At 41.4% G+C, this 18,606-nt stretch overlaps 1 protein-coding gene across 1 annotated transcript; it reads right to left on the bottom strand.

The window, feature by feature from the left end:
* Positions 1 to 1,124: 1,124 nt before the first annotated feature.
* Positions 1,125 to 12,280, bottom strand: PDK4 (pyruvate dehydrogenase kinase 4). Its single transcript, XM_053359125.1, has 11 exons — positions 11,702 to 12,280; positions 8,707 to 8,848; positions 7,711 to 7,782; positions 7,174 to 7,358; positions 6,382 to 6,471; positions 5,514 to 5,591; positions 4,878 to 4,954; positions 4,543 to 4,641; positions 3,924 to 4,031; positions 3,146 to 3,259; positions 1,125 to 2,499 (listed from the first exon to the last, which is right to left on the bottom strand). The coding sequence occupies exons 1-11, from the start codon at positions 11,829 to 11,831 to the stop codon at positions 2,356 to 2,358; spliced, it is 1,239 nt and encodes a 412-aa protein (XP_053215100.1). The 5' UTR covers positions 11,832 to 12,280; the 3' UTR covers positions 1,125 to 2,355.
* Between the last annotated feature and the right edge of the window lie 6,326 nt (positions 12,281 to 18,606).

Genomic DNA, 18,606 nt, shown 5'->3' on the forward strand with positions numbered 1-18,606 from the left:
AGCAACAACTAGAAATAAACTGTTGGACCAAAAATGGAAGCAATAATGTCCGCCCAATAACAAGGACGTGTAATTTAAAAAAATGGATAGACTAAAAAATAAAATGCAGACTTAGAAATCAACCATGTAACAGGCAATCCTTTGCTTGCATGATTTAAGAGGAGGGTGGAGAAGAAAAGAGTCAAGCAGTATTTTAAAAAAAACACCACAATTTTATTAAAAATCTTATAATACAGCTCGAGTACACCTGAACTCGAAGGCACACTGTGGAAGAAGTAATTCAGTCTTCAAAAATTTGGGGTTTTTTTACACTGCATTTTTCACTTTGTACTGAGCATAAAACAGCACCAAAAGCTTATTTTGCTCAAAGTCAATGGCATACTTAGGCTTGCCTTTACTGCAGCCATATAATTCAGCCAAAGAAATTCTAGTATCCATTTAGAGTGATAATATGGTCTGTGACAGAAAGATGGCACCTTTGGTTCTTTTCAGAAACACTGCATAGACTGACAGTATAGGTTATTAAAACAGTAAAACAACTTATCTTTAGCAGATTGTATGCACTGTATGAAAGGCACAAATTCTATCACAGTTATCCAAACATTATGGGTGAACATATGCGGATTATATTTGAATGACATTCATCTTGTTATCTAATGCTGCCACTGTGATAACGCCATAACACTAACTTAATGCACAGCATTAAGACCTCACCCCTTAGTTCTTCATCTCAAGTATGCAATAGCAATTAGCATGTCACCTACACACTTGTTTCCTCATAATCAAGCATATACAAATAGGCACTGCAGCAGAACAAAAATCTTCAGCATTTCCCAAAACTGAACTACAGTGACAACAGGAAGGAACAAAAACATCCAATACTCCAGCAATGTTAGCTGTTAAGCCTTTTGTTGGTACAGGGTACCAACTGCACATAATAGCCTCACATGGCTGGGATTACCAATTCAACTGAACCCAATGTCCACAGCAAAAATGGACATCAGCAAATGTGGGAGCCTCATTGCTTTCCACAACTGAGCAGACACTAAATCTCCACAGATAGCAATCATTTTAAACATAAAGTAGTTTTGGCTCTTTAGCACATTATTGCTTTTTTAAAAAAGAAAAAAGAAGACTGACCTGGGTTGTCACTAGCTGGGCCCTGATCAAATTCTCTGCCTTTTAGCAGCACAATTTGGAATGGAATATTCTCCAGGTGACCTCTTCACAAAAAGAGACACTCTGCCACCCTCATTCTTTGCAGTTACACAAAGAAATCGTATTTCTCACAGCTGTTTCTTATGCATTTTCGATACAGGCACAGTATCTTCCACAACCTGTTTTATCATCACATCCCTGCAAATGTCTCAAGAGTAATCTTAACATTTACAGCATTGAAAGTCACATTTTTTTTTCAAATTGAGCTGTGGCAGGTGGCCCCCGAATTAACATACATGATTCAAATTTACACCCTGAAAACATAGTTGGGTGCGCACACACATACATAGTAACAGTACCATTTAGAGAACCCATCTCCCCTCTCACAAACAGCTTCATATCCTGCTCAATGACTTGCAATTTAAGTATCTTTAAAATACCCTATTTGTACTGCTGCTCCCTCACTGTACTGAGCTGTGAGCCATACACCAAGATACAGCTAATAAACTTTTATCTTCACAATATCTAACCGTCACTTCCTTGACATCACTTTAAGATTCTTCTCCAAGAAGAGCAAAATCTCAGCATTAGAAAAGCAATGAAAACGCTATACATAAATACAGCTATTTTACATTTAAAAATTCAAGTAATGTTCACCATTTGGAGCAAGTTTAGAAATATGCAACTTTCAGCATTGCACTCTTGATCAAGCCAAACAACTGCAGTCAAGGTAGCCTGTTGTCGGTGCTCTTTCAACTAGACTTTGTCGGCTGAGCATGTCAAATATACTTAAAGTCATAATTTTGTAATAGGATGAAATACCTACTGACTGGATTAGGGGAAAATTGATGTGTACTGGAGTTCAACCACAACATAACGTTTTTTGAATATTATCAAGTCCCACCTCAGAAGTCTGAAAACATTAGTACTTGGGAGTGCTAATTTAAATTTCAAAAAGCTAAAAAGAAATGATGTGCACATCTTTCTATGCATTTTGATTCTCCTATCAGTTATCATTAGACATGCTGTAGTACAAATACAGTACATGCAGTCTATGCCGTAATCATGTGTTCCATATAATTTCTTCTCTTGCTAAATCCTGGTATAGAAGAGAAATGACTTCTAGTTATTTGTTTCATTAGTCCTATCTGAAACATTGGTTTGATCCACTTTCAGTGTTCTGGAGAAATGCAGATTTCATGCAGCTGCAGTCTGCCTTGACACATTCTTTGGTTCTTTACTTGGAACACACCAATCATCTGCTTCTATAGTGGTTTGATAATGCTTCGAAACAGACTTGTTGAAAACAGGAAGTTTCTCTACAGAGTCTGTGGAAAGGGCCTGGAAAGCAAGACCAAATATAGTGAGATTACACCATTACTATCAATGTAGTAAACTGATTTGTTTTACTGAGCCTAGTTATGAGCAAACATACAGCCTGGAACAGGTTTGATTCAAAGTTTGAGACTTGATTGTTCTGCCAAGCTTTTGAGACTGAAGTTTATGATGGACTGCACTTATAACAATCTTAAAGATAGAACACTAACTGATAATACAGGAATGACAAGTGGTGAGAGAGACTAAACCTAGTATTTGTGGGAAAAGCGAAGTCAGATTATTTTTAATGTGAAGGTGGCCAATCTACATTTATTAAGAACTCTCATTCTGGCACATACTTTCAATTATTTTTTAATTTATCACATTGTAATACTTCCATATTTCTATAAAATAGCCAAGATGGCTTGTAATCCAAAGAATAAAATAAGTTACAATGACCTACTTAGACAAAGGCAACAGCAGTCTTTTGAAGAGCATATTCTGCAAAGACTCGCTGATGACTAATGTACAATTGATACAAAGTACTGTCTTTAAAGTAATAAAGCTCAAGTTACTAATAAATTAAAAACAAACCTGATTCAAATAAGCTGGTGATAGGCAGAGTTGCAGCACTACAAAATTACTGGGATTGGGGACGGGCAGAACATACCTTTAAGTAGATGAGAGCATCTGTTCCATAACCAGAGATGGAACACAGATGGAGGTCCCCATGGAAGTATTTAGCATACAGGCGAGAAATGGGTAAGCCATAACCAAAACCAGCCTAGAAAGAAATGAGGCATTTTGTTAATTGGAACGATGGGGTCCTTCTTTCCTAGGCTAAGTACTGTACAAGTGTCACACTGTGCAGATCCTATTGGTATGGAGTCCCAACAAAAAATGATGTGCTCTACAATGATTCTTCACAGGAGAAATATGAGGAAAGCAGGTTCTCTCCTGTATAATGTAGTCGTAGTTTGCATTATAAAGAAAGGCAATCTAAAATAATGCAACACTACTGACCTAGTTTTGGAGGCTCCTCAGTGGTTGCTTGTCTACATAATTAGTAATGCTGAACAGAAAGGGGAAGAGGTGGAAATACATGCCAAGTATTGGGTCACTATCAGGTCTGGGAGAGGTAAACCTGAGTATAAATTGTACACACCAACTACAGGTGGGGGCTCAGAAGACAATACTCCTCTCCTCCCAATACAGAAACCCTGATGTGCACCCCCATCCAAAGTCTGAATTGGTGCAACCAGAACAAGGCTGTTTCTATGAATTGGAAGCAATCAGCATGGTTGAGTCACTACAGATATCAGGCGTGCTTACGTGTACACCTGGAAGCATTGTTTTTGTCAACTCAGAAGCCAAGTCCTTGACGAGAACAAGGGCAGCTACAAAGACTCAGCTCTCATCTTACAGCTTAATATAGCTTCATCTCTTACCAGAGGAGTAGAATTCTTTTCCATCACAGGTTTTGGTGCTGTAGAATATGTGTAGCTGAAGAGGCTTTCTATTTTTCTCACTGGAACACCACCCCCTCTATCAGATATCTAGTTGAGAACACACACAAAAGGTATTAAATGCATGTTTCTAATCCTTGTTAAAGTATCACTAATGCCCGCACAAAGCCACTAAATCATTTCTGCTTTAAGGATCATCCTGTATCAAATTTGCTTATCTTTTTCTTAATCATATCCTGTCCAAAACAGTATTTGGCTACGACAGCTTGTTGTAATTTCCAAAGGCTTGACTATTTGTAATTTTGCTGCAATTCACTACCCATCTATTCCACACCAAATCTTTTTAAACCTATGAGACTCTGGATGCTTCCAGACAGTCACTATTTTGGGGTGGGATTCAGTCACATACTGGCAATACAGAAAGTGCTAGAGGAAATGCATGGGAAGAGTGAGATAATGCTGATGATACAACATCATTTAACCTCCTCAAAAACAAATCAGGAAAAATGCTCAATAAACAGGTTGTCTGGAAGTGCCCCATTTGTACGTTTATATTATATGTTGTACCTATTGTATTGGGGGGGAAAGCCTTGTAAGATACCTTAATTGACAGGTCTTCCTTTCCAAGCACAACGGTCACCTCAACTGGATCAAGGGAAGGCTTGTTTTCCTGGTGTTCAACTGTTGCTCTCATTGCATTCTAGGAGAAACGAAGAATCAGGAGGACTTAATTCAATCTGAGGTGCTCTAATTTTTGCCATTTTTAATTCCACTCAATATACTAATGTATCATTAGATTTCTATCCCACTTCTTCCTTCCAAAGGAGTCCAAGGCATCAAGCAAAATAGTAAAAACAGTGCTGAACAAATGCTGCTGCTAATGCACACGTAAATATGGAGGCGAAAAATGAATGTTTCATAATTGCAAACACAAACCTTGAAAAGTTCAAACAGCATGTGAAAGAGGTGGGATGGTACATATACTATGTGGATAGGCTGTCCAGCTGCCTTTCCTGCAGGAAGATGCACAAACAATAATCAGCACACAGCTGCTATTCAACTTCAAACAATTGTTATTGTGTGTGTCAACAATAAATGCTTTTAATTAAGATCTGTGCATTTAACACTGCATCCTGAAATTTGTTATCCTTTATTATTCTATAGTACTGTAGTTCTGAACATTCTCGTTTTGCAGAAGTTTGTATTGTATTGAAGAAGTACAAACTTCCTGCAATCCATTCTCCATGAGCAAGAACATTCTTGAACTATTATAATGGTGGATTTGCAGCTAAGCTAATTTCTTCTTTTGATTTCTTTCAAGGAAATGCGGATGCCAACCCTATCAGAATTACATGTGCATGTGCTCATTCAGTTCTGGCATATTGCATTGTATTTATTGGGGGTGGCAAAGGTGAATGAATGCAACCGTGTAAATTTAGCACTTTCTCAAGGGGGGAAAATGGTAAGCCTCCAATTCTAGACAAATGGGTCAGCAGTAAGAGCAAAAAGCTTCTAAAGAGGAGAAACCAAAGTGCTACCCTGATATGGTGGAAAAGAGAAAAATGTGCTCACCATTCACTTGAGTAAGCTTTAAGTCTGGAGAAGCGAAATAGTATTGGTCACAAAGCATCTGGGCACTCTGGAAAGCATCTGGAATTCATTTTAACAAGAAAAAATGAAGCACGATTTAACACAAACTCTTATGCATCATTAGGTATATCCTAGATACCAGACTACTCCAGGCTGTGCTCTCTAGCATTGAAATAAGGCTTCTGTATATACAGAAAGCTGAATTATAACTGTCAGCATTAAGGCACAGAATGCCACTGAAATATCCGTTAAATATTACCCAAGACTTCTAACTGCACATGTCTGTCACGTGGAAATCAACAGATCTTGCATGCAGCAGGCTGAATAGGGCTGTACCCAACAGAAATGCAATGCCACCTGACTGCAGGAGAAAATTCTGATGACCCGTTAAAAACAGGCATTCCACCCTTCATTCACTCACTACTGAGTGTAAAAGTGTGCAGCTTGCCAGGATCCCTGTCTCATGACGGTCAGAATATGCAAGTAGGTATGCACATGAACATATGGAGTTGTCTTATACCAAGTCAGACCATTACCATAGTACAATCGACTCTCCCACCTTCCTAAGCACAGTTGACTCTGACTGGCAGAGGCTTTCCAGGGTTTTAGGAAGAATCTTTTCCCAGCCCCACCTGAAGACACATGAGAAGGCACATGGGGCCTTCTGCACGCAAGGGAAATGCTACAGTCCTTCCCCAAAATATTCTGCACTTAGATGTGAAGCCAGGATACTCATGAAAGACTGATAATTCTTTCACTTTCTCAAACTGGTTAATGCATCTAACAAAAGGACATATTCTCTACAAGTAGCTGAATCCACCAGGGGATGCTGACAATTTCATATACGTACCATGCACCAAATCCACAACGTCACAGCAAGGGTCAATGCATCCAATGTGCTTTGGATTACCCACATTGTTATTGTTATCAAAAATAAGCGCTGTTGAAATAAAAGACAAAATGGTCAATTTTTTTTCAGGTTGCTCAACATAATTCATTACAGCTATCTAAAGGATGATTTTTAGCAATAATAAAAAGGACAAAGTGCCACCTTTTGGAAATTCCCCCCGAACTTCAATTCCACCTTTTTAATCCCTGTAATGTCGGGGACAATCCGGACGTATGGCAGCCCTGTCTTATCTCTCCTTCCCACAAGAGCTCATGGTGACATAGAAGGGACTATCCAACTTTATATTTATAGCTGCTTTGTAAGGGATGGGCCAAGGGTCAGTGATTTGCTGAAGGCCATCTAGTGAGCTTCATTGCTGAACTAGGTTTTATCTGCTATTCTATCTACTACAGTGAAGTAAGTGCTTTGGCATTTACATTTTTCTAGTCTGGAGGCATCTGTAGCACAATGCATTTCCCCTTGTGTGTAGTACTGTACCAGGTTTTAGTACTGGAGTTGTTGTGCACACACATTTCATTGCTTTTTGGCTATACTGTTTATTACCTAACTACTTTCTGCTTTTGACCCTTGTTCTCCCTCTCCTAATAATTTACATCATTTACACTTGTCATTTTTCTTTTTACAACCAGCAAAGATAAATGATTAATAAAATCCACAGTTCATCAAATATTTCTAAGAATGTTTGACAAAACATTAAAATCAACTTGTCAAAGGGATGGAAAAACAACTTACTGTGCTGGTTTATTAACATTCGAATAGATATCCGGTTCATGTAAAAGCGATCCAAGAAGTACTGGATGTTTTGATTGATGAATGGATCCATCTTGGAAGAATCTCTGTATTCTAGAACCCCTTGTGCCATTGTGGGCACTACATCATGATGTCGATTTCGGACTTTGACAATGGCATCTATGAAACTGGGAAGGGGGGATAACTTTAGACTTGGCCTATCTGAAGAAGGCAGCAAAGCATAACTGAAATAAGTTATTTTTTTCAGCATTCATTCTGTCAAGACAACTGAAGCATCTTAATGTTATCTTGACAGTTTATAATTTATTGCTGACTTGTTTTATTTCAATGTGCCATTTTTTGCAATATCAGGTGTCAGTTAGCTATACTGTTAAAAGCTTCTGATCATTATCATATGATCAGTAGTCTCTGTATTCTGAATTGAATAATGTTCATGCTTAGTTAGTTGAGCGACCCATCAAGTCAGCTGTTACTGTGAAGCAAGTAAAGCTACTAACAACACAACTCATAAGAACTTACTTTGATAGAACTTTGTGGTCATCTGATTTTTTGTCACGGAACTCCACTAGCTCCATTAGGCTTTCAACATACCTGTTAATACACAAAGCAAAGCATGAATTATTCATATAGGCCAGGGAAAGTTGACTGGACAGATAAGATTGCTTTAACAATTCAGTAACTCGGTGACCTCAAGTAGAAGGCAAACTATGAGCAAACAGACTACTAGGACTTCAGTTAAGTTTAGGAGTAGAAAAAAATATTTTAAATTCATATGTGCCTGCCTCAATGTTTGTATGCGTGCCTCTTAAGCTATCTCCAGCTCACTATTATATGTTTTTTAAAATGGGTGTGGTATCAGTTGGTATGCAGCATTGCACATACCAAGGACACAAACAATGCCACCAAATCTGTGCACAAACACAGCAGCTGTTAAAACGCAGTTCCTTTATCTTGACTGTGCAGAATGTCATCATTATGATAACACTCCATGGGCAGAAGACAATTATGTGAGGCTTCACAGCATCTTGGTTCACATTTAACAAGCAGCCGCTGAAGCTATAAAATGACTACAGAGGATGCCATAGTTGTGCGTCCAGCACTTGCTTTTCTATTCTATGGCCTTGATATAATGATCTGCATTTTACTAGCGACTTGTCAAGCTTCAAATACAGTGGTGCCTCTAGTAATGAACTTAATTCGTTCTGGAGGTCCGTTGTTAACCTGAAACTGTTCTTAACTAGAGGCGTGCTTTCGCTAATGGGGCCTCTTGCTGCCACTGGCACACGATTTCCGTTCTCATTCTGGGGCAAAGTTCTCAACTCGAGGTAACTCTTCCAGGTTAGTGGAGTTTGTAACCTGAAGCGTTTGTAACCTGAGGCGTTTGTAACTCAAGGTACCACTGTAAAGGTTCTTGTTACTGTTGCAAAGTAAATATGAAGCTTTCTGAAATTTAAAATACAAAAGCAGGATTAAGTTGAACGTAGTAAAATGTGTTACATAAGTTTTGCTACTTACCAACTTTTTACCAACTGTACTGAAGGAGTGCTTAACAGTCGGCTAGGGAGGAAGTCGATTTCTTTTAGGATATTTGCTAGCCTCACAGGAAGTTCATGCCGAAGAAAAGAAAAAGATGTTTTCTCGCATGCATTAGTTGACCCTGAAAAACAAAAGCCAGCTCGTTTAAGTTGTTTTCCATATAAGCACCATAAGGAATAGCTTCAACAAGATATCATATGTCAACTTTATGTTATACAATCAAGTAGCTCAGCTACCAGTGCAAGATCCTGTAGCGACTGCTAGTTATTAGAACTAAAGGATGTTTTGCACAATGGCAGCAGTAAATACAAAGTAATCTCTGAAAATCATCAGGTGTCTTCTGCTTGTCACACATTTCTGCAATACCAATGTTCTCTTAGGGAACAGAGCTATGATATGACTTACCACAGATAAAATCAGCTATAAACTATTATTGATTTAAGCCATATTATATGTAGTTACAATTTCTTGGCAAGGATTAAGAAAAAGGTCTAAGCTGCACTCCTATGTGCACTTTCTTGACAGTAAATTGCACTGAACTTGGTAGGATTTAGTTCTCAGTAAACATGCACAGGACCATACTTATGAAAAGTGGACTAGGCCACATCCCAGCTGTGTTCCATCAAGTGTTCAGAAGAACGAACACTTTCTGTCTCTTGAGATATTAACAAACCCATCCCCACAAATGCATATAAATTTCACAATGCTTTACTCTATTTTAAGTTCAACAAGTACAGTACTACTTAACATTAAGAGTATGTAATTTTAAAATGCCTTTGGCTTTTCTACAAGTAAAAATTGTGGGCCCTCACAGAAAATAGAGACGAACAAAAGCCAATCATTGCTAACCAGCCACAACAGAGATCTGGTGAAACCACAAGCGTGTATAGAAAACTTTGGCAAAATTACTACTGCTTTAAATAATTCCTTTTAGCTGCAAGTAGCAGACCACACCTAACACACTGGCATGTGTATTTACATATCTAGCAGCTGGGTGATTAATATTTTTTTCTGCTTATAAGTTGTAAAGTTTTAAACTGAATCTACTAAATGAAAAACAGGTCCTTCCTTTGCTTTTTCTATCACACAACAGACTGACACTGATGGCTGAAGAATGACTGAATACAGTGTCAGCAATAATAAACTAACAAAGGCTATCCTTGTCTACTATGGGTGGCCAGGCTAAAAGTAATAAACTGAGCAATGCTGAAAATTACTTATCCAATTACAATCAAAACTAGAGGACAAAATCCTATTTTCATACTTTGTGACTTGAAGTTATTACCATTTTTTCTAGAATTTGTAATAGAACATGTGAAGCAACTTGAGCCAATGAGAATAGAGTAAACTATGAAGATTCCTAGAAAGCACCCTTGAAAAGCTGCCATTTTTTAAAAAAAGTAAAACTGCTTCTTTATAGATTTTAAAAGCTAACATTAAAAAGTATAGAACCAATTTCAGTGACTAAGAAAAAGATATTTTAGAAACACAGGCATGTAGACAAATGTTTACTTAGGTGAACGATTTCCAAATGCTTCACATTTGATTGCATAATAGATCTAATAAGTACCATATGAAGGGAAAGAACATACAATTTTTTTTAACTTAAGAATTGAGAATTCCTGTAAACTATAGTAATTTCCTGCAAAACTCTCCCTGCACATTTGCTTTCTAATAGAACCAAAATTGTTGCATAACAACATTGTTGCATACCAAAACCATATAGAAAAAAAAGGTGAAAAAATTGATATGCTCAACAGGTGACAGTTCCATGGAGCTCTGTGCAGTCCTAAGACATGCTAACAACAAATGAAAACTTCAGCTAGAGTACAAGGGCAGAAGATGAATAAACCAAAGGGAGGTTTGAGGGTCCTTAAAGATTTGTAGTGCAAGTTTACTAAGAAGCAAGGTTAATAGTCAGGGCTGGCCCACCAAGGTGAGGGAGGAAACCACCTTGGGCAGCATAATCCAGAGGGACAACAGATCTCAATGTAGATCTTTATTCCGCCCTTGCACCTGATACAGATCTTCACTCACCCCTTCCTGCCTGGTGAGGTGAGAGGTCACCATTTTGTGGTTTGGCTCAGGTACTAAAATGTCTTGGGCTGGCCCTGTCAACAGTGCTCACTCCCAGAGAAGTGTACATAAGGTTGCAGCCTATGAGATCGTGGCATGAACTCCTTTGGACTAGATCCCATAGCATCAAATGTGTGGATTGCATCAGATGAATTCACTTGATGAACCAGACTCCAGTGCACAGAAGCCGATGTAACAAAGAACTTGATTAAGCATTTTAAGGTAGCTGAGACTTGTTTGCTTTTGGTTTTCCTGTGATAGATGCACACAGCTACCCCACTGCAATTTGTTTGAATGCAAGCCAATAAGAAAAGATGGAGATAACATTCCACATCCACCCCATCCCTCTTGGGAGCATTATCCAGACACCCACCCCGAAGCAAAATCGTTTTCACCCTCCTTTCCCTCAGCTTACACTGCTTTGGAAGCCCAACCCATGCATACAAGGACAGAGGACCAGGGGTACCCCACTTAACAGAATGAGCCCCGTAATGCAACAGGACTGACTTCCCACAACTTGAAGTGAGTGCAGTCATAGACTTTGCTATCTGTAGCAGCTTTTGCCAACCTGGCACCCCTCCAGATGTTGTCTGGCTGTGTTGGCTGGGGCTGGCAGTCCAACAGCATCTGGGGGGCACCAGGCTGATCTATGGGGGAGGGGGGGTCCATAAGACCATTAAGTCTTATGGCCTCTCCGCACTAAACTGCACCTTTTACACCCACCCAGCCATCTCAAGCAGGGCCCTAGGCGGTATCCCAAAAGGCCATCTCCCATCACCAGCGACCACCTCAACCCCCCCCCACCCTTTTGCTCAGGCATTGCCCCACAGCGGCCACCCCGTGCCGCCTCCACTCTCCCTCTCTCACAAACGCGTTGATGGCACCGCAAATCCCTCACCGAAATCCAGGAACTGCTTGATGGACAGCGGCGACGGAGAGTAGCGGGCAAAATGCTCCACCTCTCGGGGCGCCCGCTCCCCGCCCGCCAAGGGGGCCGCGCTGCGAATCGCGATGCGAGCGGCCTTCATGGCTCCGCGGCGGCGAAACGATGACCGTGAGCAACGGCTGGAGTGTATGTGTGTCTGCGCGGTTCCTCCGCTCGAACCCTTTCGCCTCGCGCCCTGCACGTGCGGCCCCTTATTTACTACTTCGAACCCTCCCTCCGGGGGGCGTGTCCGGAGCGCGAGCGCCAAGCCACGCCCCCTCTCCGGAGGCTAACTGCCCCGAGCTGGCTCTTCCCACAGCCACCTCCCCCCTTTCCAGGTATCTCGCGTGCGTGTGTGGCGACCTTTAGCCCTTCTCCGCTTAGAAGGCTCCGCTGCTGTGGGAGGAAAGGGAGAGGGGCGTGGCGGAGGAGGCGGCACACGGAAAGTGGGTGTGTCTTTCTCTCTTTCGACCCACTTGCCCTTGTTTACGCGGTTGGGGGATGGAAGGACACGGTGTCATCCTCCCTCGTCCAAGTCCCGAGCCTTAGTTCTCTCCCCCCCCGCCCCCCCTCCTGCCGTTGGAGAAACCGTCAAATGACCGGCGCGAGACTGAGCCGTTGGAGTTGGGAGGGCGGGGGGAGAAGAGAGAATGGAGCGCGGCCAGACCCGCTCGTCATTGGCGGGTCGTTTTACCAGAAAGGGCCAATGGGAAGGCTGTATCCGTACTGTGGGGGCTTTGACTTCGGGCGGGCCTCGGGCGATAAACAGCTCGGCCCGATTCCTGAGGGTGGAGGCGGGATGTGCCGGTTTTTCCAAGAAGCAGGAGAACACCCGGCGCGGGGGCGCTTCAAGGGACGGGAAAGGAGGCCGAGGGGGTGGGGGCAGGGCCGGATTTAGGTTTGATGAGGCCTTAAGCTACTGAAGGTAATGGGGCCCTTTATATGTCCAGCTGTCCTTTCTCAACAACTGTCGCTGTTTTTTGTGCTGAATACTGTATATGCTTTATGGTAATTGATGGACCTAACAGGTATCTAAAGCCATTTGCACATGCAGAATGCCGGCACCCTATATATAGAAATGAGCAAACCAGTGATATTTTAGGGAGCAGGCTAGCAGGCGGGGCCCATTGCTTACATCCCAGGAGCCTACACAACACAAAACGCTGTTGCTGTATGTAGGTTTTATTTTACTTGTTTTTTATCTTATATTTGGAAATGTACACCCAGTTTTTCCCCCTTTAATTTTTTTGGGGGGCCCCAAGAGAGTGGGGCCCTAAGCTATAGCTTGTTTAGCTTATATGTAAATTGTGGGGGAACGTGTGGCGGCGGCTGCACATTGTGAGAGAAACGTGCTCGCTCCCTGAAAAGAGAAGAAGTGCCCTTCTGAAAAATTATCCTCCCCCACCCTAGCAAAACATCCTAAATATAAACCATCCCGTTTTAGCACACAAATCAAGATGTGCTCCTTCCAATGGTTTCACGGACTTGAGGCTGGAAGGGGGTTGTTTTCTGGCACTGCAATCGGTTAGTTGTCACGATAGCATGATTGCAATATCTTCACATTCTTTTGAGGGGAGTTGGTGTTCAAGAAGCACTGGGAAAGTGAGGCTTTTAAAAGAATGGTAAACGTGGAATTAGGCAGCGTTCGAACCATGGAGGTGGGTTCCCCCCCCCCCAAGGGTAGCGTCATTCCTTTTTTATATACTTTTTTTACTTTTATATACCAGCATTTCTCCATGATGTGCAAGGAGAGGCCACACGTGGTTCCTCCCTTCCCTGTTTTTTTAAAAAAATAATATTTATTAAAGTTTTAAGGGGTACAAAGAGAAAAAGTAAAAAACATCATTTTAAACAAAAAACAATACAACACATCACAATAGGTAAAGAAAAAAGGATAAGATACAAAATAAAAAAATAAAAAAATAAAATCCATTCAACAAAAAACAAAGAAAAATACAACAAATCTTCCCATTACTTATCTTTCATTAGCTTATTTCCTTGACCTCCTCACACCTCCCTTTTTTGTATTCTAGATCGATTATCTATTTCAGCAAATCCTTTCCATCTTTTCAAATTTTAGTCCTGTAATTTATAATATAATGTAGCTTTACTTTCCCTCCTTTCACCAATTAACAGTCAGTTTTTCCCAAATCCTTTATATCATTCCTGCTAAAGTCACATAACATCATTCCAACATCCTTCTAACATTCATTAATTTTACAATGTTTCTGTAAATAGTCTTTAAATTTCTTCCAATCTTCCTCCACCGACTCTTCTCCCTGGTCTCGGAGTCTGCCAGTCATTTCCGCCAGTTCTATGTAGTCCATCACCTTCATCTGCCATTCTTCCCGGGTGGGTAGATCTTGTGTCTTCCAGTACTTTGCAATAAGTATTCTTGCTGCTATTGTGGCATACATAAAAAAAATTCTATCCTTCTTTGGCACCAATTGACCGACCATGCCCAGGAGAAAGGCCTCTGGTTTCTTCAGAAAGGTATATTTAAATACCTTTTTCATTTCATTATAGATCATCTCCCAGAAGGTCTTGATCCTTGGGCATGTCCACCAAAGGTGAAAGAATGTACCTTCAGTCTCTTTACATTTCCAACATTTATTATCGGGCAAATGGTAGATTTTTGCAAGCTTGACTGGTGTCATGTACCACCTGTATATCATTTTCATTATATTCTCTCTTAAGGCATTGCATGCCGTGAACTTCATACCTGTGGTCCATAACTGTTCCCAGTCAGCCATCATAATATTATGTCCAACATCTTGTGCCCATTTAATCATAGCAGATTTCACCGTTTCATCCTGAGTATTCCATTTCAACAGCAAGTTATACATTCTTGACAAATTCTTAATTTTAGGATCTAGCAGTTCTGTTTCCAATTTTGATTTTTCCACCTGGAAGCCAATTTTTTTTGTCCTCCCTTCCCTGTTTTATCCAACAACAACCCTGTGAGGTAGGTTAGGCTAAGAGACAGTGACTGGCTCAAGGTTGCCCAGTGAGCTTAATGAGTGAGTGGGGATTTGAACTCTCATTCCATAAGTGCCATAGGAGCCAACTTCTAGGGGCTGTGGGGGCTTCATAAAGTAGATGGGCATTTCCATTCAAATGGTGTGTGTGCACTGTGTTGATTATGCGGGGTGGCCACTCTTTTCTTCCCAACCCTATACAGTACTGCATATAACACCAATGTCTAACAACAAATGTAACTGAAGAACCTGAAGAGACAGTGCGTGTGCTTTTGAAAACGAGGGGAAATTATTATTTTTTTAAAGAAGAAAAGGAGTGTGTGGCAGCCCCCAGTATTTAAAGAGCCCCCACCCCTATTTCATATAAGAACCAGAACATAAACCTATGAAACTAGAAAAGAGCAAAAAATATCAATGTTTGGTCTAGATCCTAGGTACTGCACCCTCACTGAAGGAGACTGTATGGATGATTCACTAAATGATTGTAGGATGGTGTGTATACCTGAGCTTATGGCCTCAAATTCTCTTTATCTTATATGCTGCTTTATTACAAAAATGACGACTAGGCTACTGATCCTAAAATGAATAGTTAGTTGCTCAACCACCCCTTCCAGAACCCACTGCTCTCAACTGACTCTCAACTGCTTCACATTCAAACTCCCTTTCAAATCCTCATCCAATCCTCACTCACCACCAGAATTCCACACTCTCCATTTCTCCCTCCCTCCTTGACATTCCCATAATAATTCTGATACAATTACCTTAATAACCCTATTACATTCAATATTTTATACATGATGCTCCCTATAATCATACTGTTAGAAGCACTTGAGCTTTCCATTCCTGGTTCCTAGGAAATGGGGGTGAGCAAACTGCAAGTTCTTTATCCCTGTTCTAAAAACCAAATGTCTTCCCCCAAATGATCCTGGGAATTGTAGTTTGTTAGGGGTTCTGGGGATTGTAGGTCTGTGAAAGTGAAGCCACAATGGCATGAATCATTTCGGGGGAAGACATGTGCTTTAAAGGTGCATTGGATGCTCTTTAAAATATAGCATCATAGAATTGTAGAGTTGGAAGGGACCATGAGGGTCATCTAGTCCAACCCCTGCAATGCAGGCATCTCAACTAGATGATCCATGACCGATGGCCATCCAAGCGCTGCTTAAAAACCTCCAAGGAAGGAGAGTCACTGCTTCAGGCCCTAAGGGCTTCTAGAGCAGGAGAAAGCAAGCTTGCTCCATCCTCCATGTGACAGCCCTTTAGACTTTAGTTATTGAAAGGACTGCATGGTATGGATCTCATATCAGTGTTATGAGAGTGTAAGCAACACATTTCTCTCTCCCCTTTCTCCACACCATGCAGAATTACAATGGTAACCAGAAGCCTGGAGTTTGGAGCCCAGCCAGGGCTGGCTGTGGGCAGGATCCTTGCATTGCCGGGGGTTGTACTAGATGACCCTTGGAATCCCTACCAACTTTGCCATGCTCTGATTATATCAAGCAGCTAAAGGAACAAAAAGATGCTTCTGAAACATTTGGGAATCATAGAAACACTCTCCCCACCAGTGGCTTCCAGCAAGAGCTTGCATCTTCCTTAGAAGAGAGGCAGGCCAGAACAAGGGGGAAGGCTCAGAGTTCAGGTAGGTAGAAATGCCAGTTGAGTGCCCTATACTATAGGAATGCTTCCTTCCCGTGTCCCCCACCCTCATGCGCCAGACTGGTGCTAGCATGGCTGGGAGCCAGGTGCCTGCTCATTCCTCCATTTTCTTTGCAGGGAGGGAGACTTTCCCCAACATATACTTTGTTCAGGCCAAATCCCTGGAGTGACGTAACGACCCTCAGGTACTGGGGCAGAGGGAAGGAAGGGGTCCTTGAGAAATACATTTGGGGAGTCTGGCTTCCAGCAAGTGCTTTTCAGAAGCATTGCTCCCTCCCAACAGGGGAGGCTGAGCATAGCCATCACAGCTAGTTGCCTTTGAGAGGCCTCTCCTCCATGCAATTGTCTAGCCCTCTTTGAAAGCCATCCCATCCAAGATGCTCTTGTGATGCATCTGATTCTCCTGTGCTTCCTTGCCCCCGCAAGGAGATGACTATTGTTAGATCCTTTGGTTAACATCTATCTGGGCTGGAAAATATTAAGAATCAGAGGACTGGTGAGCTTCCCTTGAAGCACAACTGATCAAAGACAGGCAGATCTGTTAGCACCTTGATAAAGATGCTCAGACGACAAAGGATGCTATCATACCCCGCAAGCATCTCAGAAAAAGCTCCCAAGCTGATGGAGAAGAGAGCAGTTAAGTGGTCAGTGGGGCTCCAGGTTGCTGTTTCTGGATCCCACCACAGCCCTTCCAAGTTGCCCAAGAAATCAATATCATGACAGTATTTTCCTTGCACCTCCTCCCCATGATCCCACGTGGGGCCTTCTCAGACATATGCTGTGTCCGAACCAGCAGATCTCACCAAACCAAGTAATCGAGGACCCAGTCAGAAAAGGAGTGTGCACAGTCATACTAGAAATAAGTAAAATAACTAAACAGGCACTAGAAGTCACCCCAGAACTGGCCCTACTGAACACCTTCCAATATAACTGCCCACTCAGAATAGAAAGAGCTCACAACCCACTGACAGCATACAATTCAATATGGCTAACTTAACCCGACAACCCCCCTCACCCACGCACAAACAAATCCCACTGTGGCCAGCCAAAGATGATCAACCACACCCTAGGCCACCCCAACCTCTTTCACTATCAAGGAAACATAACAAGCGAATAGAAAGAGAACTTCCCCAAGTGATGCTGACAGAAAAACCCCAAGCATACATTAAATAAAAGAACTTAAGCTTTTCTATCCCAGTCCCTCTCTCCTGTCCCGTCCCCCGTCCAGGGCCGGATTTAGATGAAGAAAGACCCTAGGCTACTTCACTTGTGAGGCCCCTCCCAATCCCTCACTCTCACGACTAGAAGAAAATGGAAGAGTGTTATAAACAAAATTGAGTGAAGCCAAGGATGATGGTGGGTATTTAAAATTCTGCAATTCACAATTTCTCCTCTAAAGGACATCAGAAAACTTCATCAAAATTTGTTTATCTAAGTTTGTCACTTTCAATGTAAAGAATGCTCAGTGTGGACAACCTCTCTTGAGACATTGTGGCCCTTAATTCATTTTTAATTCTTTTGAGTCTTGAAAAACTACTCTCTCCGAGCAGTTAGTGACCATAAAGCTAAGAAATATTGCTTCCACATTAGGAAAGGCCATCTGAATTTTTTCCTTGTATATAATTTGATAAAGGTCTGTATGAGACAGAGAATGCTCTACTGTAAGCCTATGGCTTTTCTCACGCACAAGTGAAAGTGCAAAAGTTCATCAATAAGTTTCAGGTCAGTATCTTCTGGGTGTGCTTTCATCAACAGTTCAACTCCTTGCTGAATTTCTTGCTTAGATGCTATCAGAAAAGCAAGAATGGAACAACAACTGTGCAACATCACTGTACGCAGTACTTCTTTTTAAATTGGCTTCAAGTGCATCTTAGGATGCACTTGAAGGATAAAATAATTTTATCCTAAACTTATCTCTTGAAGAAAGTGCATCTAAGGCATCAGGTGCACTTCTGTCATTTTTTTTTGCTGTTCCCTCACTCTTTGTCTCCTTGTTTTGTAGTTAACATTTGGCTTTTGCTTGTTTCTCAAGCTCATCAAAATCTTCTCTTTAAAAAATCCAGAAATGAACTGTACAAACTTGCACAAGAACTCAATAACAGGTCTGATTTCTGAAGGGCTTTGCTGACCTTGTGAAAATGACCTAGCACACGGATTTATATCTCTTAAGATTCTGCAGATTTTGGCTGTGAACTAGGGCCCCACAATTTTTTTTCAAGTTGGGCCCTACAGTTTCAAACTGGG

Source organism: Podarcis raffonei, chromosome 12, assembly GCF_027172205.1.
Source record: "Podarcis raffonei isolate rPodRaf1 chromosome 12, rPodRaf1.pri, whole genome shotgun sequence".
Lineage (NCBI taxonomy): Eukaryota > Metazoa > Chordata > Lepidosauria > Squamata > Lacertidae > Podarcis > Podarcis raffonei.

What these genes read in the sequence shown, in the direction of transcription:
- PDK4 (XM_053359125.1), bottom strand. Translation starts at nt 11,831, where the DNA reads ATGAAGGCCGCTCGCATCGCGATTCGCAGCGCGGCCCCCTTGGCGGGC. An exon ending in CAAGCAGTTCCTGGATTTCG is followed by an intron (nt 8,849 to 11,701) that starts GTGAGGGATTTG and finishes TTTGTTTTTCAG; the next exon opens with GGTCAACTAATGCATGCGAG. An exon ending in AAAGCTTACTCAAGTGAATG is followed by an intron (nt 4,955 to 5,513) that starts GTGAGCACATTT and finishes ATCTTCCTGCAG; the next exon opens with GAAAGGCAGCTGGACAGCCT.